At 31.0% G+C, this 24,608-nt stretch overlaps 13 protein-coding genes across 13 annotated transcripts; 9 read left to right on the forward strand and 4 right to left on the reverse strand. All coding sequences in view use genetic code 12, as the record gives it.

Annotated features, from left to right (window-relative positions):
• The first annotated feature begins 337 nt into the window (after positions 1-337).
• LIG1 (tRNA ligase) lies at positions 338-3,458 on the forward strand. Its single transcript, XM_064904052.1, has one exon. It carries the CDS (start codon positions 788-790, stop codon positions 3,215-3,217), a length of 2,430 nt encoding a protein of 809 aa, XP_064760307.1. The 5' UTR covers positions 338-787; the 3' UTR covers positions 3,218-3,458.
• DFJ63DRAFT_212525 (putative allantoate permease) lies at positions 3,458-5,605 on the forward strand. The gene has a single exon (XM_064904061.1). It carries the CDS (start codon positions 3,699-3,701, stop codon positions 5,376-5,378), a length of 1,680 nt encoding a protein of 559 aa, XP_064760308.1. The 5' UTR covers positions 3,458-3,698; the 3' UTR covers positions 5,379-5,605.
• Positions 5,467-7,378, reverse strand: DFJ63DRAFT_213183 (enolase). Its single transcript, XM_064904062.1, has one exon. It carries the CDS (start codon positions 6,876-6,878, stop codon positions 5,556-5,558), a length of 1,323 nt encoding a protein of 440 aa, XP_064760309.1. The 5' UTR covers positions 6,879-7,378; the 3' UTR covers positions 5,467-5,555.
• Positions 7,379-9,450: 2,072 nt separating this feature from the next.
• Positions 9,451-11,115, forward strand: DFJ63DRAFT_289244 (putative allantoate permease; the record flags this gene model as incomplete). The annotated part of the gene is made up of 1 exon (XM_064905211.1): positions 9,451-11,115. The coding sequence occupies one exon, from the start codon at positions 9,451-9,453 to the stop codon at positions 11,113-11,115; it is 1,665 nt and encodes a 554-aa protein (XP_064760310.1).
• Positions 11,116-11,213: 98 nt separating this feature from the next.
• DFJ63DRAFT_211963 (glutaredoxin) lies at positions 11,214-11,765 on the forward strand. The gene has a single exon (XM_064904053.1). The coding sequence runs from the start codon at positions 11,312-11,314 to the stop codon at positions 11,654-11,656; it is 345 nt and encodes a 114-aa protein (XP_064760311.1). The 5' UTR covers positions 11,214-11,311; the 3' UTR covers positions 11,657-11,765.
• A 186-nt stretch (positions 11,766-11,951) lies between these two features.
• Positions 11,952-14,111, forward strand: DFJ63DRAFT_314742 (regulator of cell wall mannosyl phosphorylation; the record flags this gene model as incomplete). The annotated part of the gene is made up of 1 exon (XM_064906415.1): positions 11,952-14,111. One exon carries the CDS (start codon positions 11,952-11,954, stop codon positions 14,109-14,111), a length of 2,160 nt encoding a protein of 719 aa, XP_064760312.1.
• A 35-nt stretch (positions 14,112-14,146) lies between these two features.
• DFJ63DRAFT_212134 (uncharacterized protein) lies at positions 14,147-15,212 on the reverse strand. Its single transcript, XM_064904058.1, has one exon. It carries the CDS (start codon positions 14,906-14,908, stop codon positions 14,183-14,185), a length of 726 nt encoding a protein of 241 aa, XP_064760313.1. The 5' UTR covers positions 14,909-15,212; the 3' UTR covers positions 14,147-14,182.
• DFJ63DRAFT_314744 (uncharacterized protein) lies at positions 15,113-16,326 on the forward strand (the record flags this gene model as incomplete). The annotated part of the gene is made up of 2 exons (XM_064906416.1): positions 15,113-15,131; positions 15,206-16,326. 2 exons carry the CDS (start codon positions 15,113-15,115, stop codon positions 16,324-16,326), a joined length of 1,140 nt encoding a protein of 379 aa, XP_064760314.1.
• Positions 16,327-16,624: 298 nt separating this feature from the next.
• Positions 16,625-18,865, forward strand: DFJ63DRAFT_323418 (uncharacterized protein; the record flags this gene model as incomplete). The annotated part of the gene is made up of 2 exons (XM_064907514.1): positions 16,625-16,746; positions 16,885-18,865. The coding sequence occupies 2 exons, from the start codon at positions 16,625-16,627 to the stop codon at positions 18,863-18,865; spliced, it is 2,103 nt and encodes a 700-aa protein (XP_064760315.1).
• Positions 18,866-18,958: 93 nt separating this feature from the next.
• On the reverse strand, positions 18,959-19,767 carry DFJ63DRAFT_212131 (mitochondrial 54S ribosomal protein MRP49). Its single transcript, XM_064904057.1, has one exon. The coding sequence runs from the start codon at positions 19,527-19,529 to the stop codon at positions 19,053-19,055; it is 477 nt and encodes a 158-aa protein (XP_064760316.1). The 5' UTR covers positions 19,530-19,767; the 3' UTR covers positions 18,959-19,052.
• Positions 19,768-20,005: 238 nt separating this feature from the next.
• Positions 20,006-20,974, forward strand: DFJ63DRAFT_289068 (short-chain dehydrogenase/reductase; the record flags this gene model as incomplete). The annotated part of the gene is made up of 1 exon (XM_064905200.1): positions 20,006-20,974. One exon carries the CDS (start codon positions 20,006-20,008, stop codon positions 20,972-20,974), a length of 969 nt encoding a protein of 322 aa, XP_064760317.1.
• A 465-nt stretch (positions 20,975-21,439) lies between these two features.
• On the forward strand, positions 21,440-22,882 carry DFJ63DRAFT_212513 (uncharacterized protein). Its single transcript, XM_064904060.1, has one exon. It carries the CDS (start codon positions 21,906-21,908, stop codon positions 22,869-22,871), a length of 966 nt encoding a protein of 321 aa, XP_064760318.1. The 5' UTR covers positions 21,440-21,905; the 3' UTR covers positions 22,872-22,882.
• An 11-nt stretch (positions 22,883-22,893) lies between these two features.
• On the reverse strand, positions 22,894-24,522 carry CDC13 (Cdc13p; the record flags this gene model as incomplete). The annotated part of the gene is made up of 1 exon (XM_064906417.1): positions 22,894-24,522. The coding sequence occupies one exon, from the start codon at positions 24,520-24,522 to the stop codon at positions 22,894-22,896; it is 1,629 nt and encodes a 542-aa protein (XP_064760319.1).
• Between the last annotated feature and the right edge of the window lie 86 nt (positions 24,523-24,608).

Consider the following 24,608-nt stretch of genomic DNA (forward strand, 5'->3'; position numbering starts at 1 on the left):
TTTTAGATGCAGACAAATATTGAGCATATTTTTGTAAAAGAATTATTTTATTAGCAGCTATTTAATTTCTTAATTGTCTAATTTAATAGACAGTATATTATTTTATGACATAGTTAATATATAAGGTGGAAAACATTGATTGAGGATAAGTAGATCTTACCATGTACGGTGATGCCATTTGATTTGATTTGATTGTTGGATGGATGTATTACAATAACAAGAAGAAGAAGAAGAAGTACGTGTAATATTTGAAAATGGCAGCATAAGGATCTTTAGCTTTATTTACACATTTGAATAAATTGAGTGGTGCCCAAACACACAAATATTCAACTTTATATCCTAATTAGGATTAATTGAACAGATTTGTCATTTTTCTTTTGAAAGCTATTTTCGACAAAACTTTCAAATTTTCGACAAACCAAAAATGTCAATTATAATGACACAAAATCATAATTAACGTCACATGATTAATATTATATGCAGTTCATGTGTTTTGATCTAGTTATACCCTAGTAAAGTAACTTGTAATGTTTCATTATCATTCAATTTTATCATTCATATCCTTCTTATATGGATCGTATAACTATTTAAGATCTTAATTATCACTTGAAATCAATATATCAACGAGTTTTGTCTACTATTATAGACATCATTTTTTGAAGTAGTGTACTATGGTTAAGAAAAAGTAGTTAACATAGATATCCCAAAAATAGTATTGAATTATACTAAATTTAATTATATAAAGCTTATAATTAAAAGAAAGATTTAAAATAGCTTTTGAAGAGAGATGTCTACAGGGGTTGATGAAGAATTAGAAATATGGAGAGATGACGTTAGCTCGGTAGAAGAGGTCATTCACAAATTAGAATTACTTAGAGATGCTAAAAGATATGAAAAATCAAAGAAATTTACTACAGTCATTCCAAATTCTGAATTTAAAACCATAGATAGCTGGAAGTTCAGTGATTTCAGCTATGCAAAAGTGGATACTCTTCCTATCAATGCTCGTGGTTTATTCACTATCAATTCAAATTCCATTGCTATTAGAGGGTACGATAAATTTTTCAACATTGATGAAACTGATTCTACTAAAAAGCAAAATTTGAAAACTAAAACTGTTGGTCCTTATAAAGTTACACTCAAAGAGAATGGATGTATAATTTTCATTGCTGGTACTGAAGAAGGTCAATTATTAGTTTCTTCGAAGCATTCAATAGGTCATAGAGATGATGTCGATAAGAATCATGCCCAATATGGCGAATCAACCGTGTTAAATCAATTAAATGAAATTGGTAAAAGTGCTACTGATTTAGCTAATTATTTATATAAGTATAACCTTACTGCAGTGGCTGAATTATGTGATGATGAATTTGAAGAGCATGTATTAGCTTATACCAAAGATAAAGCAGGGTTATATTTGCATGGAATAAATTATAATACAATTCAATTCAGAACAGTACCAATAGAAAAAGTGGTTAGCTTTGCTCATGATTGGGGGTTTAAAACAGTGGATTATCTTTCATTTGATAATATTGATGACTTCTTTACATTCTATGATAAATGTTCAGAAACAGGTACTTATGGTGGAAAAGAAATTGAAGGATTTGTGATTAGATGTAAAGATATTGAACATAAGGATTTCTTCTTTAAAGCCAAGTTTGAACAACCTTATTTGTTATATCGTCAATTCAGAGAAGTAACCAGAAAAGTGTTTATTGAAAACAAACCATTAAATCAAATTCATATTCCAAAAAATAAACTTATTACAGTCCAGTATATCAATTTCGTTAAGGATCTTTTTCTGGAAAATCCCGAATTAAAAGAAAAATTCGCTGCAAACCATGGGGTGGTAGAATTAAGACAATCATTCATTGCTAGTTTAAATGAAAGTTTTGGTATAAATTTATTAAATATCGATAGTTTGAATGAAAAATTCTCCAATGAATTAGCCGCTGCATCATTAGAAACTATTAAATATGTCATTGTCCCCATTGCAACCATTGGATGTGGGAAAACTACTGTGTTTGAAACTTTAACTCATCTTTTCCCTGATTGGGTTCATATCCAAAATGATAATATTGGTAAAAGTGCTAAGATTAAGATTGTGGAAAAGACCGTGATAGAATTAAATCAAACTAATTATCCCGTAGTGTTGCTTGATAGAAATAACTGCGAATACCGTGAAAGAAGACAAATTTTACAAGATTTCGAAACGTATAGTAAGAAATATCAAGTGGAACCATTTACAGTTAAATTCATTGGATTAAATTTTGTCGGTGATAAAGATAAATTATTTGTAAAAAAGATAACGTTAGATAGAATCAAAAAGAGAGGTGATAATCATCAATCAATTAAAAGTGCCACTGATGAAGAAACTTCTAGAAGAGTCTTGGATAATTTCATTTACAGATTCCAAGCTGTGGATACTACAAAATATCCTGATAATCAATTTGATCTTATGATTGATTTAGATCTTGAGGCTGAATCTTCATTGATAAATGTGCATACCGTCTTACAAACTTTGCATACGGAATTCCCTGCCTTAGTTAAAAACATCCCTGATGAAGAAGCCGTAAAAGTGGCTTTTGAAAAAGCATTGAATACCAAACCAACTTTTACGAAAATCATGAATAATAAAAAACAAGTACAATATTACGCCTTCAATGTTGAAAAAGATTTATTACTAGAACAGTTAAACGTATACTTACAAGATAATGAGCAATGGAAAAAGTTAATAGAATTGAATAGAGTCCAAGACGAGTTTCATGTAACATTAGGTCATGTCTCTAGCCATAGAGTTCAAGAATCAAAAGCAAAATGGAAAACATTAGTGAGACGATTCCAAACTGTATTTGAATATGATGATCAAAATGTGCTTAATTATTATGGTGATATTAGATTATTAAAAGTTGTCATTAATAAAGAAAAATTAATTTGCATTCTTGTTGAATTATTGGACGTTTATTCCGTTAATAAAGTAGATCCCATCCCTAAAGTTGAACCAACCAATAAATATTTACACATAACTTTAGGTACCTTTGATAAATCCATAGCAGCTTTTCAATCCAACGTTACATTATCTAATTTATCTGAATCAAGAGAAATTCTTGGTTTAGAAGATGATGAATACACTGTGGCCAATGGTGATGTGATTCAAGTCATAAATTTCAAAAATGATATCGTATTTAAAGGCCAATGGTTATATGCCCATTTCTAAAATGCGAGTTTACATATCATAAATTAGATAACTCTATATAGGTTAGAAAAATTCTTGTCAATATAATGTACCTAGATCAGAATATATACATCTTCAACTCAAGTTACACAATATTTTTGAACTATTTCATCATTTTTAACAATTTATGGAATTGTACGTATTACCTATCACAGTTCAACGTTACCACTTATCATTTGCCGCAGTAATAAAAGACAATTTCCATCTAATAATGAAGACATATTTGAAAATTTTTCTTGGTTCGAGAATTTAATAGCTATTTATACCTCCATTAAACTTTTATAGTGTAGATAATCAAGCTTTTTTTTTTGGTAGCTGCCACCACAGTTTTCACGTGAAGGTCTTGGCAGCTAAAATAAAATTAATTTGCAGTCAACTTATCTACAATCATATAAATATAGAATGCTTTGATCGTTGATTTGAAAGATATATTAAAATGTGAAGTAATAATCATTAGAAAAAAATGGTCAAGTCAGAAGAGGACAAGTTATCCCAAATCGAAGTTGGTGGTGAGCAATCCAGCGACACATTTGACAGTGATAATGAAAAGAAAGCAGCTATCACTACTGATATTGAATCAACTATTAGTTTATCATCATCAGCCGATCTGAAAAATCCCTTTATTGATCCTGTAGTAGCTGAATATTATAGAGGAGTATATGAAAAGGCCAAATACGAATGTCGTGGAGTCTTTGATCCTGATTTTAATTGGGATCCAAAGGAAGAGAAAGCTCTCGTTAGGAAGTTAGATTTTAGAGTTGCTCTTACTGCTTGTGTTATGTTTGCTGCTTTACAAATTGATAGAGGTAATTTAAGTCAAGCTGTTACTGATAACATGTTAAAAGATTTGGGTTTAACCACTAATCAATATAACAATGGTAATACTATTTTCTATGTTTCATTCTTACTTGCTGAATTACCTTCCCAAATCATTTCAAAGGCTTTAGGACCTGATGTGTTTATTCCCATTCAAATTTGTACTTGGAGTATAGTAGCCATGAGTCAAGGTGCATTAAAAGGGGCAGCTTCATTCTATGTCACTCGTGCACTTATTGGTGCCATTGAAGGTGGATTCATTGCTGATTTGGTTTTATGGTTAAGTTACTTTTACACTAGTAAAGAATTACCTATTCGATTATCATGGTTTTGGACAACATTGTCTCTTGTATCAATCAGTATTTCATTAGCAGCATTCGGTATCTTGAGACTTAGAGGTCATTTAGGATTAGAAGGTTGGAGATGGTTATTTATACTTGAAGGTGCGATAACCTTAACTATTGGTATTTCATCATTTTATCTTATGGTACCATCAGCTGTACAAACTAAGAGTAGGCTTCATCCAAAAGGTTGGTTCACTGATAGAGAAGCTAAAATTGTCGTCAATAGAGTATTAAGAGATGATCCAAGTAAAGGAGATATGCATAATAGACAACCATTAACTCCAAGAATGATTTGGAAATCTTTAACTGATTATGATTTGATTCCATTATATATCATTGGTCTCTTAGCTTATGCGCCAACATCTACTTTAGGTGCTTATCAAACATTAAATTTAAGACAATTAGGATTTTCAACATTTGATACTAATTTATTAACTATCCCTGCTGATGCCCTTCATATTATACTTTTGTTATTCATAACTTGGTTATCAGAAAGAGTTAATAATAGAATTTTAATTTGTTATTTCTTACCATTATATTCGGTACCTTTGGTTGCAATATTAGCATTTTGGGATGGTACATTAAAAAATGTATGGGGAACATGGGCAGTTACATCTTTAGTATTAGGAGGTCCATATATTCATGCTATTGTTGTTGCATGGGTTTCAACCAATTCAAATTCAATTAGACTGAGATCAGTTGCTAGTGCCGTTTATAATATGTCAGTCCAATTAGGTAGTATTTACGCAAAGAACATCTTTAGAGAAGATGATAAACCCCTTTACAGAAGAGGTAATCGTCAATTATTTGCCTTGGCAGTTATAATGTTCCCAGTCTTCTTTTTAACTAAATTTTATTATAAATGGAGAAATAGTCAACGTGATAAGAAATGGAACGCATTCACGCAAGAGGAAAGAGAAGACTATATTAGAAATACAAAAGATGAAGGTAACAAACGTTTAGATTTCAGATTCATTCATTGATTGAGTGTTTCGACTTAGTATAAGTATGGTTATATTTATATTTTTTATATAGTGATAATAATAATATATTCTGTTAATTTTATTAATAAAATATTTAATTGAAAAGACAAACTGAAAGCACAATCATTCATAAAATCATCAAGATTGATAGCAATGAATTATATAAAGACTCATTAACTAAGATTTATTAGAATCATGGAAATTCTTACCAGCATAAACAGCGTATTTTTCTAAATCATCTTCAATTCTAATGATTTGATTATATTTAGCAAATCTTTCTGATCTTGCTGGAGCTCCAGATTTAATTTGGGCAGTTCTTAATCCAACTGCTAAATCGGCAATCGTGGTGTCTTCTGTTTCACCCGATCTATGAGAAACTTGAACTGCCCAACCTGCATCATAAGCCAATTTAGCAGCATCGATTGCTTCAGTTAAAGTACCAATTTGATTTAATTTTAACAATAAGACATTAGCAATTTTCTTTTCAATACCTTGTTCAATGATTTCTGGAGTAGTTGAAGTAATGGCATCAGCCACAATTTGAACTTTACTTTGGAATTTTGGATAATATTTAGTCCAAGCTTCCCAATCATCTTCAGAAAATGGATCTTCTAATGAAACAATAGGATATTTATTAATTAAATCCCAATATAACTCAGCTAATTGATCACTAGTTAAATAATCAATGGCATTTGAAAGTTCTTCATTCTTAAAGTTTAAATCATATTTACCTTCTTTATAGAAATCAGAAGCTGATGCATCAATAGCAATACCAACTTGACCTTCATAACCTGCACCTTTAATGGCTGAAACAATCAAATCTAAAGCTTGACGAGCATTTTCAACATTAGGAGCAATACCACCTTCATCACCTAAATTAGCTGAAGAAGAACCATATTTTTCAATAGTAAGAGTTCTTAAAGTATGAAAAATTTCAGTAGCATATCTAACTGCTTCAAAAAATGATGGAGCGCCATATGGAACAACCATAAATTCTTGAAAAGTTAATCCACTACCAGAGTGAATACCACCATTCAAGACATTAAAGAAAGGAGTTGGAATTAAAAATGGATATTCATGTAATTTAGCTAAATCAGCAATATGTTTATATAAGGGAGATCCCTTTTTACCTGCCCCAGCTTTTGCGACTGCTAATGAAACAGCTAAAATTGCATTTGCACCTAATTTTTCTTTAGTTGGAGTACCATCTAAATCAATTAAAAATTCATCAATTGATTCTTGATCGGTAACATCCAAATTAGCTTTAATTAAAGCAGGAGCAATGATTTCATTAACATTTTGAACTGCTTGAGATACACCTCTACCATTCCATTTCTTAGGATCATTATCTCTTAAATCAAGACATTCATGAGAATTATGATGAGCACCAGAGGGGACAATGGCACTAAATTTACCTTTTTCAGTACTGATTACAACTTCAACGGTTGGATTACCTCTAGAGTCATAAACAACACGAGCGTAAACTTTTGAAATGGTCATAGTGTGGGGGGAGTGGGTGGTGGGGAAGAAAATAAATGGTGTGATAAATGAGTTTGATTGGGAGTGAGTACAATCAAGTCAATAACGATTAATGAAGAGTAAAAGAGAAAAGGAAAAGGGAAAGAGAAATTGAAAAATAAAATAATAAACTATTTATATTTATATAATAGAAGTTATATAATCGGCATTGGCGAAATATAAGTGATTGGTGGTAAGTGGTAGTTGGTTGGTCATACACTATAACGCTAAGGAGAAAAAATTAAAATTACATTGTAATTAGTGTTATAGTGGAACAGTTTACGAATGGCACCACCCCTCCTTTTATGGACTAAGAAGTAATAATAATAACTCACTAAATAAAATGGGTAACAGTAAAATTTCTTAAGGAGGTCAACAAACCAATACGGAATAAGTTCCTAAACAATAGTGGAGATTTTAATTTTATCATTCCACTTTTGGAACAAGTGACAAAAGCCAAAAAGTATTTGTTTTTTTCTTATATAGAGAGTTATTACTATCGTACATCTTTTTTGGATATATAATTATAAATCATTCAATGTAAGCTACGTAGTGATGTATTCACTAAGTCATTGATCAGCTTTCTCACTATTCTTTTATAGTCTAATCAGCTAAATTTACAGTCAATTGACTTAATTTGTTTAAAAAATCCCTCTCTAATTCTGTCCCCCATGAAAAATAAAAATGTGATGATTTTATTTTTAGTTGCACTCCGCATTTTTTCAGTAAAAATATGGGGTTACATCAATAACTTCACTATGACAAATATTTTCATATAATTTATCATTTAGATACTATTGATTTAATTTTGATGATATAAGATATAATTTTTTAAAATTATATTTACGGATTTCAAATGACGTTGAGGTTTATATAGAGACCAATTATGTCAATTTGTTTGTTTGTTTTGAAGAAACAAAATCAATCATATTATATTATATATGCATTTTGTTATTAAAATTTCACATTAAGGTACTGATTCAATGTCTCATCATCGCAGTGGTTCTCAGAGTGGATCTTCTGTATTAGTACCTGTTGATTCAAGAGCTACTTTTCGCCAAAGACAACATTCTTTAGATCAAGAATTAAGATTATTAAAAACAGAATCAATCATTGATGCTTTACCAGAGGGTTTCAATACCGATGAAACTTATGAACCTGGTCAAGATAATAATTATACTGAATATAATGATATATTACCTGAAGGGTTCAATGCTACCAATACTAATTCAACAACCGATCATTTAAAACGTTCACAATCGTATCATACAACGGATGATACTGAGTATGAACCTCAAAGTCTGTTAGGAAAAATATTAGCTTTCTTATGTTGTCAAGATTGATTCATCACTATTAATCAATCATTTAAAAGCTATCATATAAAATGGTATGCTTTTCTCAAAATGAATAATAAATTTATTATTACATTGGCGATCATGATTTAATCTTAGTCGCCGGGGGTTTTGAATAACCCTGTTTGAACTTGTGTGGTTTACTTTCACATCAGTCATTGTTATCATGTCGTTCAATTGAAGAAATTATAAGATTTTTACTATTGTATTTATCAATCAAGAGTTTTTTAGTATATAACTCTATTACACACATTGTTTGGTCAGTCAAATTATTTTGTCATAAAATATATATTTTGTCATAAAACTTTTTTTTTTGTCATAACTTTGTCATTTTTGTTTCAATTATATTTTTTAGTGTCCGCCTGCCTAACATAAAAAATAATTATAGGTTGCAACTAACTAAACTTTTTAATTACTATATCATCATTGTTTATAGACAAAAATGGATATTAAAGTCTAATGAAATATCTAATATCCAATTTTTTTAACTTTAACTATTCGTATCGGAATGAGTTACTTAAAAAGTAATGTATTTCCATAATATGGACATACTATTGCTTCTTTTTAATTATCCTTATCAGAACTGAAGTAAGTACATGCTTTCATATTGAATTGTGTCATTCTGATAAGGTTTTTCAAATCTTTTTAAAGTTAAACTCTTTTAGGGTCATAACAGCAATCTTCTATGATGATTTGATTTGCAGAAATTGCCAATTTCTTAGCTTAATATCCATACTTTTGATATTCCTAACCATTTAATATATATTTTATATAATGAAAATGTATTTTATTGAATAGTTTCGAGGTGTTAATATTCATGTAATGACCTCAACGGTACGGCTCAAAGACATGCCGGGGGATTCCACTTGACATATACGAATGAATTCTTTGATTTTCAATTATAACTATGATACAATTTGACGCCACCACAATTTAATTTTTCCCTGTCTCTAATGTCTATTATGTATCCAGTTTGCAGCTTCACCTTAATAATAATTTTAAGTTTTATAACACAAACACCCTAATGATGTTTTTGCAACAACAGTGAAGGGCGAATTGCAGATGAGATTGAATAAGGGATTGAATGTAAGATAGCAACATGAAATTCGTCAACATGGTTAGTTTCCTTTAGTATATATATATAAGAACATATTTCATTAATTGATAAATTTGAAAATAGAGAAAGCAATTATATATCAAAGATGTCAACTTATACTGAAGGAAAAGTGGACCATGAACATAACTCTTCTTCTTCAGATGTCGAAAAGAATAAATCATACCCAGTCCATGAAGAAATCAACTCCATTGATGAATCATTAACCAAACCAGATCCCAAAAATCCATTCCTTGATCGTAAAGTTGCTGAACATTATCGTCAGGTTTATGAAGAGTCTCAATATGAATGTAGAGGAGTTTTTGATCCTCATTTCACTTGGGATCCAGCTGAAGAAAGAAAAATTGTTAGAAAATTAGATTATAGAGTTGCATTATCTGCATGTCTTATGTTTTGTGCTTTACAAGTCGATAGAGGTAATATTGCTCAAGCTGTATCTGATACATTGTTACAAGATTTAAAATTAACAACTGATGACTTCAATACTGGTAATACTATCTTCTTTGTATCATTTTTGTTTGCTGAATTACCATCTCAATTAATTTCCAAAGCTTTAGGTCCTGATATTTTCGTCCCTATTCAAATTTGCCTTTGGAGTATAGTATCACTTTCTCAAGGATGGATTAATAATAAAGCTTCGTTTTACGCTACAAGATCATTGATTGGGATTTTAGAAGGTGGATTCATTGCTGATTTGGTTTTATGGTTAAGTTACTTTTACACTAGTAAAGAATTACCGATTAGATTATCATGGTTTTGGTCAACATTGTCTCTTGTGTCAATTGCTGCTTCCTTGGCTGCATTTGGAATATTAAGACTTAAAGGTCATTTAGGATTAGCAGGTTGGAGATGGTTATTCATTATTGAAGGTATATTCACGTTATTAGTTGGAATTGCATCATTTTATCTTATGGTACCATCCGCTGTGCAAACTAAGAGTAGGCTACATCCAAAAAGTTGGTTCACTGATAGAGAAGCTAAAATTGTAGTTAATAGAGTATTAAGAGATGATCCAAGTAAAGGAGATATGCATAATAGACAAGGGTTAACACCAAAAATGATTTGGAAATCATTAATTGATTATGATTTATACCCAATATATGCCCTTGGATTATTTCAATATGGGCCTGCATTAGTTTTAGAAACTTACCAAACTATTAATTTAAGAGAATTGGGATTTTCCACCCTTAATACTAATTTATTAACCATTCCGTCTCTGGTGATACTGATTATATTCTTGTTATTGATTACTTGGTTATCTGAAAAAGTTAATAATAGAGCATTGCTTTGTTTGTCATTACCAATCTATGCAATTCCACTTATGGGAGTTATAGCATTTTGGGAAGGAACCATGACTAATAAATGGGGGACATATACTTTAATCACCTTAATGGTGGGAGCTCCTTATATTCATGCTATTTTAGTTGCTTGGGTATCAACCAATTCAAATTCAATTAGAAGTAGATCAGTGGCAAGTACAGTATACAATATTCTGGTTCAAATCGCTGCTATTTATTCCAAAAATGTTTATAGACTGGATGATGCCCCAATTTATAGAAGAGGTAATATGCAAGTATTTGCTATTGCGGTAGCTATTCTTCCATTAATTATTATTGCTAAATTTTATTATATTTGGAGAAACAACCGAAGAGACAAAATCTGGAATGCAATGTCTCAAGAAGAGCAAGAAGATTATATTAATAATACCACGGATGAAGGTAATAAGAGATTAGATTTTAGATTTGTTCATTAGATTAGTGTTTATATGACTTGTGATTAATAATACTAAATATATTTATTATGGTAGCGTTACTATCTACATTGTCATGACATCAAAAAGTTTGTCGCGACACAGAAATGTTGGAAAGATAAAATGAGGCAAATCTGGTTAATCAAACACTTATTGATAACACCAGATTAGATCTTATTCGAAATATTCATTAATCAACATGTTCTCATATATCGCCTCTTTCTTTAAGAGTGCTGGTCCAGTCACTCCTGAAATCATTGAAACTTTGAAATCAACTATTGCTTCTGAAAAAGTCGTTGTCTACTCCAAAAGTTATTGTCCTTATTGTAAGAGTACCAAATCATTATTAGATGGATTAGGTCAAAAATATAAACTCATTGAATTAGATATTGAAAAAGATGGTTTAACTTATCAAAATGGTTTACAACAAATAACTGGTCAAAGAACCGTTCCAAATGTCTTTATTTCTGGTAAGCATATTGGTGGTAATTCAGATATTCAAGCTTTAAATAACTCTGGTGAATTGAAAGGTTTACTTGCTTAATCTTATGTTCATAGATTTATAGTTATGTCTTTATAATATATGTTAGGTCGTGATAATTCATTGGATAATGTTGTAGTGATAGCTTTTGCTGTCTTTTTGTGATTTTGGCAACAAACAGTTTTTTTTTTTCAATTCTTGAATGTTGCCTTTTGCTAGCGGTTATGGAAAGCAAGGCCTAACAGACAACACAACGTAAGCTTTACCATGAAGTTGTGAAATGTTTCCATTACGTGATATAAGTCGGTTTTATTTATCAAAGGTTTTCAAAGGGTCCTTGAAAGGGTTGACGTTTTGTATGAACCTTTTAATAGATCAATATTTGGCTTCAGTTATCTTGATTATATTTATAGTTTATTCATACATTTATCCCACATCATATTCTTATGATGCAATCATAACTAGCAAGCAAGTTGAAAAGTTTGAGAGATCATCCCCTTTGGTAAACGAATGGTTAGTCAAATCATATTTTCCCAATACCATTTTGCAATCCATTTATCCCAATTCAACTATTCCAAACTCTGATCATGATATATCAAATCGCATATATTGGGATCTACAACAAGAGTACGATCCACGTTTATTACCATCACTTTGGATTAATTCTATTCTAAATAACTTAAAGAATGACCATGATCATTTATTCAATCCTGAGATTTCTTTACCTTTCAGTTGGAACAGTCTATTAGGTATAGATAGAAGATTAAAACTGATTGAAGTTGGAATGGATTTACATGTTTTGAATTGTGAGAAATTCGCTGAAGTGTTCGGATTAGATTATTCCGAATTTTCAAAAAGTTGTATAAGTTTAAAAGGTAGTCCAAGGAATTATCCCAAATTAAAAATAACTCGACCTGTTGATGATTTAACATATGAAGAGGGTCGTAAAATAATTGGACTTAGTCATTTATTACATGAAGCTCCTATTCCACATAGATTGGCACTTTTAGGAGTCGGTCCTGAACAATCAAGTTTAATCGTTCCATTAATGGGCCTTGGAAGGGTAAATGCATATAGTAAAGGTGATTTAAATTACTTGATTTCAAATTATTTGGATAATATATCTCAAACTAAAGAATCTCCATCTAATATTACAAATAGTATTGAGCTAGGAATTGAATTACATAATCTTAAATCATGGTGGGAAAGCATAGATCAACCAATATCATATAAACCATCACAAGAATTAAAGTATGATTTGTTCAGAGCTATGGATTGTCATAATGCAATGTCAATGGATTTAAAGAAAGAAGAATTTGATATAGATATTGAACAATACATAAATACACTACAAGATAAAGTTTCACATTCATATAGTATGGAGATAATTAATGATTTTGATAAAGAATTGTTAACAGTTATGACTAATAATATTGGACTTCAGCCTAATTTCACTAAATATTTTAATGAAGCAAATTGCATTGGATCACATAAAGGTAGTCATTATGATTGGCGGTTTTTTAAACAACTTCGTTACTCGGAATATGAAAGAAAAGCTATTTTACATAGATTAACAAGATCATGGCTAAGGTTCGCTAATTCTGTTGGTCTTTCAACTTGGTTAGGTCATGGTTCATTACTTGGATGGTATTGGAATGGAATGAGTTTACCTTGGGATGAAGATTTAGATGTTCAAATGACTTTAGAATCGTTATATGTATTAGCACGAAATTTCAATCAAACTTTAGTGGTAGATCTAACTGACGATCCTGATAATTTAAATAATGCAATGGGTTCATATTTAGTTGATGTCAGTTCTAATTTCTTTAGTAGAGATAATGGCAATGGTTTAAATACTATAGATGCCAGATTTATTGATACCAATACTGGTTTTTATGTTGATATAACAGCACTTGGTTTGACAAATGCTTCACAATGTCTTTCATCCAAGGATAAAAGAATGAAAGAGCTAAATCAAGTCTTAGATCCTGAATTTATTGAGAAAGATGAATCAAAGACAATTGAGTCTGAAGATCTTAAGCAAAGTTTACATGTTAAGAGAGATCAGCTTGTAAATGATCGAAATATTTTCAATTGTCGTAATTATCATTTTTATACATTGGAAGATCTATCACCATTAAGGAAGACCTTGTTTGAAGGAGTTCAAGCTTATGTACCAAATGGATATAAAGCGATATTGGAAAGAGAATATACTCGATCATCTCTCTATTCAAGACAACATGAGGGTCATACGTTTAGACCTACTTTGGATTTGTGGATTCCTAGTGGAGTATGTAAGAGAGATGTTATGGGAAATCAATGTTTTGATTCTGAAGTATTATTAGAAAGGAAGCATACTATGCCAGTTACTTTAAGGCATAGAGAAGAATTAAATAGGAAAAGAGATTTGACTCTTGATGTTGTAAATATTAAAGATACAGAAGTTTTACCATTCCGGGTTGATCCTTGGATTATTGGAAGATGTCTTCGATTACAAAAATTGCTAGAACGATTTTAGTGGCTTGTATATATATGTATATGTATTTTAATTAATTAATTAATTATCATTATAAACCCCCAGGTTTAAATCTATCGTAATATATCTTTTAAAAGCTCGATGGCCCATAGATGAAATTTCACAAATATATGATCATCATCAGTCAATTCTTTTAATGATTTAGGTTTTATCATTGAACGTCTAAGATATTTTTCATTATCAAGTAATCCCGTAACAGTATTTCCATTTCCTGAAATCTTTTGGGCAGAAATCTCTTCCATAGTCTTGGTGACTCTTTCTTGAATAAGATTAATTACTTCATTAAAGTAAAGACCAACAATATCCCAGTTCGATAAAATATCAGTTTCGGAATCCGATATCACTATCAACGCATACTTTCTTTCTGAACCTCTAGCGTTTATATCCTTTATAGTGAAGATCTTATTGATACAGTATCCATTTATAGCATCACCAAAAAACATTGGCTTTGAAATATCTGATGAAGTTTCGACTGATAATGATTTCATTACTAATTTCGTTAATGCAGTATATCGATCTTGGGATGAGGGATAATGATTTGATATGAATACCATTTGTGGACCATTCCCTTTATTGCTACTATGTAAGGAATCCTTCGTTATGATGTTTGCTGAACCATCAGGTATATACAACTCACAAGAAGCGCATGTTTGTACTTTTGAATTAGGTGCTAGTATATGTTTATCTTGAATCGAAGGTTTAACAACCTGAGTACAGATGATAGTGGATGGACCATGCAACTCACAGAAATGAGCTAAACATACTATATAGTTGGCCATTGACCCATTTGATAACTTTTGACACAATTGAACTGGTGTTCTTTTTAGTTTAGTTTAGTGTCTTTAAAGGACTGGTTGTCGTAAATTCGCAGTTTTTAATTTTTGTTCCCCAAATTTTTTGATGCGATGAAATTTTTAGGAGATTTTTCAACAATAATTGGACATCTTGAATACTATAGCAATTACTACCAATTCATATCAATTATGTCATCTGCTACTACTGGTAAGTATATATACGTCTAAACATAGTATTACTGAGGTCATCTACTAACAAGATTATTCTAGCTGCTGCTCCAGATTACTCCATCGCTAATTCCGATGTTGTCTCCAAATATAAGACTGCTGGTGAAATCGCCAACAAGGTTCTTGCTCAAGTTAAAGAACTTGTTGTTGCTGGTTCTACCACTTATGGATTAAGTGTTAAAGGTGATAAACTCTTAGAAGAAGAATTATCTAAGATTTACAATTCTAAGAAAGCTTCCAAAACTCCAAAGGGTATTGCTTTCCCAACTTGTGTTAACCCAAATCATATTCCAGCTCATTTAGCTCCAATTAGTGAACAAGATTCCGCTAACATCACTTTGAAAGATGGTGATGTTGTTAACATTATGTTAGGTGCTCAAATTGATGGTTTCCCATCCATTGTTGCTGATACTGTTGTTGTTGGTGCCTCTAAAGAAAATCCAATTACGGGTAAAAAAGCTGATTTACTTCATGCTGCTTGGAATGCTTCTGAAGCTGCTATCAGAACCTTAAAACCAAATGCTAAGAATTGGGATGTTACCAATGTTATTTCAAAAGTTGCCAAAGATTTTGAAACTAGTCCTGTTGATAGTATGTTAAGTCATAATCAAGAAAGAAATGTTTTATATGGTCCAAAAGAAATCATTATTAATCCAAGTAAACAAAATAAATCTCAAGTTGAAACCGTTAAATTCGAAGAAAATGAAGTTTATGGTTTAGATATTTTAATTTCAACTTCTGCTGATGGTAAAGTTAAACCAACTGATTTTAGAACTTCATTATACAAATTAACTGGTAATTCATATTCTCTTAAAATGAAATTATCTCACAAAATCTTATCTGAATTCAAAAATAAATGTAACAATCAACCATTCCCTTATAATATCAGAAACTTGGAAGAACCATCTAAATCAAGAGGTGGTTTAGCTGAACCAACCAATCATAAGGTTCTTTTAGCTTATGAAGTTGTCAGTGAAAAAGAAGGTGAATTCATTGCTCAATTCTTCACTACGGTTGCTATTACTAAGAATGGTATTGTTAAATATACTTCTCCATCATTTGATGCTGATCTTTATAAAACTGAAAAGGAAATCACTGATGAAGAAGTTAAAGCTACTTTAGCTCAACCATTAAGAGCCCCAAAGAAGAAAGCCGCTCCAAAAGTTGAAGCTTAAGTACGAAAGACTCATTACTTTTTTATATAAATAAGATAGCCTTTTTTTAAAAGGGTCATTCTATATATACATATATATATATCTTTACGATCTACTTTATGAATATACCCAAGGTATTCCTATGGATGATTGTTGTATAATGTAAATTTGAAAAATTATGATAATTGGGAAACAGAAAACTTTGGCGCGTACTCAACATTTAAAAATTTTAGATATTGACGGTCTGTTGTAACGGGTATTCAATTGATAGAATCAAAGGTTATCACAGATAGTATAGAGGGTGGTTAGGTATATCTAGATGTCTGGTTCTACTCGAGATAATTCCTTTTCAGACTCAACTGCTAATGGGAATGAAGATAATAATAATATGCTGCTGAGTTCTTCCCAATTAGATTTATCAATTTATTCGACATCCGAGAAGTTAGATAAAACAGGAAGTCAAGACACAATATCATCACTGAATGGTAACCATTATACCACAAATTTATATCCAGATGTTGATTCTGATATCAATAAGACCAGCTTTACTGCTCCATCTACTTTAAATGGCTCTACAAGAAGACGAAAATCGTCGAGGATATCCCAAAAAGCAACCACTTCAGAGATCTTAACTCCAACTTTATCTGCAAGTCCAATAATTCAAGAAAAACCTGGCTCGAATCGAATTTCAAGATCTAAAGTCAGTGGTGTCATACAGAATGGAGGTCATAAAGAATTTGTAGAACCTCCTTTGCCAGAACCAACTCCAATTTACACCGGTTTCCCACTTGAAACATTTCCAAATGCAAAGATAAAAAAAGAATCATATTGGCCAATCAAAGTCAAAAAGTCAAATAAAAGTAGTACATCAACCTCAAGAGAGAATTCTACAGCTCCTCAACTAGATAACGATATAGATTCTACTGTGGAGGAATTATACAGTAGCAAGCTTGAAACTCAAAAATCAAATAATATTACTGAACCAAGTGCAGTACGAACGCCATTAAAATTGATCATAAGGAAAACTTCTAAATCAAGGTCAAGAACTCCAAGACAAGCTAAAAGAGCAGAACCTCAATCAACATCTCCATTAAGATCGTCTAAGAGAGTTAAGATAATATCACCGAAAAAGACAGCAAGTACAAATCTCGCACCCGCTACTGTGACCAATAATGGACATCCACATGAAGAAGATGATCCAACAAAGGATAATGATGATTTCTGTAGTTCATGTGGAGGTCCGGGTATATTTATTTGTTGTGAAACATGTCCCAAATCATTCCATTTCACTTGTTGTGATCCACCCCTTGAAGAAGCTCCTGAAGATGATTGGTTTTGTCGTGAATGTATCGTGAAACGTGATCCAACCTCCATGCCGAATTGGGATCATGTTGGAATATTCGGAAACTTATTGAATCAACAAGAAAGAAGGAATCCTAAAGTCTTTCATCTCCCCAAGAATTTAAGAGAAAATACCTTCCTTGGTGTCACTACTGATGATCATGGAGATTATATCGATGATACCATTAAACCTGAGTTATCATATACAAAAGCTAACGGTTCTCAAATTCCAGGTTGTAATAAAAATATTGATCTTGAAATAGAAAGCTTATATAACAAAGATGGAAGGCCATATTTATGTCATAAATGTGGTGAATCAGGTTTGAATCATCGAATTTTAACACATTGCGATTATTGTCCATTAGTGTGGCATATTGATTGTTTGAATGAGCCTATCTTTGGGCCCAAAACGATTGGTAGTAAATGGAGATGTCCTAATCATGTTGAAGAATTACTTCCAACTGGAATGTTTAAATTTAGACATCTTAAGAATGCAACTGTGGTTGATCCTTCGATACAAAGTAATTTCTTAAATATAGCGTTGTTAAGTAACATTATCATTAAACATGATTCTCAACCACTTATAAAAGAAGATCAAAATCCAAGTCTTCAAGAATATAAGCAATTTGAAATGGAAGATTTTTCTAAAGAAGACTCGGCATTTAGTAATAAGGATCAGAGTCTAGATGGTGATCTGGTTGATGAATATGACGAAGTACATCCTAATTTCAAATTGCCTGACTATTTCCAAACATCAGCTAATAGTGTTGGAGTGACAGCAAAGGCTTCTAATCGGTTGACCAAATATCTTAATATAACTACTCCAGAAGAAAGTGGAGAATTAAGTTCATTCATATATCGAATTCCGGAGAAGCTGATTCTTATCGACTTTTTTGCTAAAGTTAAACTGGATAATGAAAAGTCCAAGATTATAAATACCATCCAAGAATATGATGCCTTGAAGAGGATAGAAGAAAATGAAGACGAGAGAAATCTCGTAGATAGTTTAGTTGAAATAAAGAGCAACCCTTCCACAGGTTTAAATTTGAAGGAGTTGGTTAATATTGCTTTTAAGGAAAGCAATGAAATAAAACAAGAGGAAGAAGAAGCTACAAATGTTGAAGATTTAAGTAAGGATGAATTGAAGGATTTACTTTATATTAAAAAGTTAATGGAACTTAAAGGTAAAGAAAGTTTATTAAAATTCCTCCAATCTTAATGGTGAATTATACAATAAAACTCATAAATGAGTGGGTAATTAATTGATTTGTAAGATATGCAAGGTATGAGTTTTATTAATTGTATACAAGCTACTATTTATATATATGTACAAGTAATGTAATGAATATAATCATTAAATTAATTTTTTTAATCGTCTGTAAAATTTATGAAATGTAGGGAAAGACTTATGAGATCCATTCTGGTTTTTGTTCATTTGGATCCCTTATACGAGGGATTTCTTCAAGAGGTATATTAACAGCACCAGTTTTGGTAACTAATTGTCTTAAAATCTTTGAAGAATGTAAATTAGCACAATCAATTTCGACGTTATCCTTTTGATCTTTACCATGAACTAAGATTTTAGCAGGACATGCAGCTGCTTCAGCTTTATTATTAACTTTTATTCTTGTCATTATGAAGTCGATATCATCATTATGGAACTTAAGGGTAGGTAAGAAATCCTTCCAGAATTTCTTTAAACCAACAGATTGAGCATGAACGTTCTTTTGAATTAAGAATAATTCAATCTTGGAATATTTTTCAGGATTTAATTTGTATGCATTTTCAGGATTTCCAGCAATAAGATTCAATCTATATATTTGTTTCAATATTTTGGAAGATGGCAGGTTCTTGAACATAGAACAACTAGAAGCGGCCAGCATTATGAAGATATTATTGTTTATGTAGTTTTCAATAGGTTGTTAGATCAGAGATTGTAGATGAAAAATAATATCTTCATCCTTTTGGAAATGAAAAAAAAAAATCAAACTTTGAAATGCTTACACGACTTTTTCAATTTTAAAGAAAATCACGTGATTTGATTTTGATTTTAAAATTGGTAGCATTTCTAGCAATGTAAGGTTTATTTTGTAAAGAATTAGTGGTATCACCAGTTATTTGTCTAATGAAAAGGTGTTCGGTGTGTTATTAACAATAAAATTCATCTCCTTACATATACAAGTTTCTTAGATTTTGAGGAAAGTCAACAATAAAAATCCAAATTTCAAAAACATTTGGAACAAAAATTGCAAAAGTAAGCGCTTCCAAATTTATTTTTGCATTTGTAAACTTTTCCTTTTAAACCAACGTGTATCATACCAACGACAACAACTACACAATCAAACATTTATCATTCATAATGGGACCTTTATTCTTTACATTGGTCATCTACCACCTCAACAAACAATTTAGATTTCTTTCCAATGCATTGATTGGTAATTATTTTGAACCAGAAAGAGATATAGTTTTAATTACTGGAGGTTCATCAGGATTAGGTAAAGAGATTGCTCTAAAGTTTATTGAAAAGGAGGGCAAAGTTATTGTTTTAGATATTAAGATTCCCGATAAAGAAGAAGATAAAATTGATGGTGTTATATATTATCAATGTGATGTTAGTAATAGGCTTCAAGTTCTGATGATTCAAAAACAAATTAAAAAAGAGGTTGGAAAAGTTACTATTTTAATTAATAATGCTGGTATAACTACAGGAAAGTCTTTAATTGATTTAAGTTATGAAGAAATTGAAAAGACTATTCAAATTAATTTATTATCAAGTTTTTATACCATTAAAACTTTTTTACCTGATATGATTAAAATGAGAAGAGGTTATATTGTTACTATTGGATCTGTGTTAGGATATATGTCACCTGCTAGATTAAGTGCTTATGGAGCATCAAAATCAGGATTAATTGCCTTACATGAATCATTAACTTATGAATTAGGACCACCATCATTAAATCCTACTGGAGTTAAAACTTTATTAATATGTCCTGGTCAATTAAAAACAAGAATGTTTCAAGGGGTTAAAACTCCATCAACTTTATTAGCTCCTGAACTAGAACCAAAGTATGTGGCTAGTAATGTTATTTCAGCAGTTGAATTAGGTAGAAGAGGTGAAATCAGATTACCATTTTATACTAATTTTATTCCAGTATTTCGTGCTTTCCCCTGGCCTATTGTTGAAGTTGTAAGAGATCTTAGCGGTATAGATAATAGTATGAAATCATTTAAGAATACTCTATCTAAAGTTGCTAGTAAAGCCAGTAGTTCTATTGCATCATTATCATCATTAGAAGGTTCGAAAGTGACATCAGCAACTTCTAGTTAAACATTTATTGTTTTAAAGAAATGTGTGCTGTAATTATTTTATTTTATAATTCAAAAAAAATAATTATTATTAAATGATTTTTGCAGTTTAGATTTTATATTTTGTAGACAATGAATGCGCGGAGCAAAATTTATTATTCCTTATTTTATGGCTTGCATTATTTGTGCATAGCGCCATATGGCTGGCGAGGAATGCTTTTTTTAATTTAAGGTTTTTTTCCTTCTATGTGCTTAAATTATCATAACGAGAAACATGGTACAAAAGATTTAAGTTAAGTTACACTAAATTAAGGATAATCTGGAATGGTTTGGTCTTGTCTGCAACACTATACCACATATATATCTGGTTAGACTAAAAAAAGAACATAGTATAATTTTATAGGTGAATTATACAATCAGGGATGTGTATGTTTTAATGATGTAATTAGATTTAACCAGATGAAGAAAATAATTAGGGGAAGCAAAGAAAATAAAAAAAGCAATAAATACCAAAACAGGAAAATGTTACCACCACCACCACCCCCTCCATTCAAATTTTTACACCTTCTCAGTCCCTCCACCTAATGACCAAAGCACCCCTCTCTTATATAAATAAATGTCTCTGCCGCTTGCTTTTTTAATTATTTTATAGCAATGACCTTTTTCATTTATTTCTTTTTATTAAACATTATAGAGGTCAACAGACATTTATATAATTATATAAGGTAGTCATAGCGAGAAGACTCTCAAACCAGAACTGAGATCAAACATCATCACCAGAGTCTTTTACACCCCATAACACAAGGTCTCATCACACGTTGACAGATCATCATCATTTAGGTTTTTACCATTCTCAGTAGGTGAAAACTTTTCCTAATTTTACAGTCTTTGTTTTGCCTTTGACTTAGTATCATCAAAAGGTATCGTATCACATCTTAAAATCAAATGGTGATATGATTATACTGCAGCAGCAATACAACTGGCGCTACGGAGTTCCAACTCCATATCAACTAAAGAACTCCGAACCCATATTAACTATTCATAAAATCGATCATGATTCGATTGATTTTTATGTCTTAACTTGTACCAGAAAAAGTGAATCAAGTATTCCATTAAAGGGGAAGGTTATTATATGTCATGGATATAGTGAACATTCATTAATGTATCTTCGATTAATGGAATTTTTATTGTCATTAGGATATGAGAGTTTAATCTATGATCAAAGAGGTTGTGGTAGAACATCTCTTGGTAAAGATAGAGGTGATAGTGGTGATAGTCAAGAAGTAGTGGTTAATGATATGAGTCGTATGATTGAAGAATTCTTTGATATTGATATCGAACCTCAAGACAGAACTATCACCTATAATTTAATCGGTCATTCCATGGGAGGTGGTATTGTGTTAACTTATTTAAATAGTGGTCGCTACAAAGATTTAATCAATAACGCTATTGTGTCATGTCCTTTAATTAAACCTCATAAATCATTAGAACCTCATTCCTTTATTTATTTTATTTTCATTTACTTTGCATATTATTTTCCAAAAATGAGATATTTTGGACAAATTCCAAAACATTATCAAGAATTAAAGTCATTAACGTCATCTCCAGAATGGCAAGAATACCTCTATACTGAATTATTATGTAGAAATGGTGGTACATTTGGTCAATTAAGTCATATGATGCAAAGAGGTAAAGCCTTATTATCAGCAGATCTTGATTATAATCCAAATTTAAATCTTTTAATCTTACAAAGTAATTCAGATTTGATTGTAAGTGCCGAAGCGGTTGAATCGTTTTATAATCGATTAAAATTAAAAAAGAAATCATTTATTAAAATAAATGGTCATCATGCATTATTCATAGAAACTGATCAAATATTTAATGAAATTTCAAAAATAATTGAAGTGTTTTTAAAGTGAATTAATCTATTTATTTATTTATTTATTCAATATCAGGAAATTCATCACCAGTCAATAAATCTCCTAAGGTAAAGTCTCGAACTGTCCAAACAGTTTCACTAGACATTTTTAGATTAACTTTTACATTAATTTTATAGAGCTGTAACTTGTATAACTTTTTGGAAATAATTGAAAAATTCTTGTAGACATATTGATTTAATTTTGGTAAGCCCAAATATGTAAATTCATATGATTTTTCATCGAAAAACTTTTGAACTTTATTAACCGGAATAACGACTCTAATGGAATTCGTAGAAGTTAAGATTACATCTCTGCCTTTTGAACTTGGTCTATTACAGAATATGAGCTCCATCTGTCTTGGACTAGGATCTTGCGGTTCATGCCTTTCAGTCAGATCATCATATTTATAAGTCTTGGCTACCGCATGAGTGAAATCTTGTGGAAATAAACCAACTAAATATCCTTCAGTAGGATATATTCTGTTGTCGATTACATTTGAGATCTTACTTAATTCCAGGAACTTATACAGACCACCAGAAGAAGAAGTGACGGTGGAATTAGATGTAGCAGGGACTTGGATTTCATTGGCAGTTGTTGTTGTGGTATTATGGTTATTATCATCATCACTATCATCTTCATAATCGCCAGAATATTCTCGATCAGGGATTCGAGATCCTACCAATGGTGGTGAATACTCAACTTTGACTTGACTTTGAGGCGCTCCTATAACTGATCCAAATTGTAAACTATCATTTGAATTAGAATCAGTATGGGGTTTATTATTACTATTACTATTCAGATCTCCTGAAAAATCAATTCGTTCTTGTAATGGATGAGCTTGACCAGGATTGTAGTTTACATATATTGGTTGAGATGTTGGTTCAGCATGAAGTGGTTGATTGAAGAACACATTTTCATAGTAAATAGTAGCAGGCATTGAATCACTTACGAATTGTCTTGATTGTGGCAGTTGCAATTGTTGCAATTGTGATGCTTGTCTTGATTGATATTGTTGCGATGATGATCGTACAACCGGAGGAGGTTTTACAAGGGAATTGGGATTATCATGTTCAAACATTGCGGGCCATAACAGTTGTGGAATAATACAAGGCAAAGTATTCATACTTGACAATAATATAGGTTGTAAGATGAACAATTTCTCATACAACATTTTAAGATAAGAACCTTCCTGTTCTGGTTCATCTTCAATACGAGGAATTTTCACACCAAGAGCATAACCTTCTAGTTTTCCATTATAAACTTTTAATCTTACCTTTAATTTAAGTATCATAACTTCTTGATAAACCACAGCTGTCATTTTATAATTTTGATTCTGCGTTCTTTCACTATACTCTCGTCGTATTTGTTCAAGGAAACGAGGATAAATAGCAACTTCAATAATCTGATCTGAATTAAAAACATGCTCACCAGTATCAAACAGTTTAGAATTTAAAGAAGAATGTGATGTGAAATCAGACACAAATAATAGTGCTGGTCTTGAAGAAGAAAGATCTTCAAATCGTTTTAATGTATAACAATAGAATTCCCTTTGGTATTTTTGAGCTTCACTAGCATGAACATCAGGCAAATCCTTTATTTGACATACTCTGCTAGCATATGGATCAATGACACCTTGAGAATTGACTGACATCTTCAACCATTGATCGTTCAAATCATCGTTTCTAATCGTTTACAATTTTCAAAATTTGCTTTTATTTTTATTTTTGGTTTATTTAC

Source organism: Scheffersomyces coipomensis (genome assembly GCF_036884675.1).
Source record: "Scheffersomyces coipomensis strain NRRL Y-17651 chromosome Unknown DFJ63scaffold_6, whole genome shotgun sequence".
Classification (NCBI taxonomy): Eukaryota; Fungi; Ascomycota; class Pichiomycetes; order Serinales; family Debaryomycetaceae; genus Scheffersomyces; species Scheffersomyces coipomensis.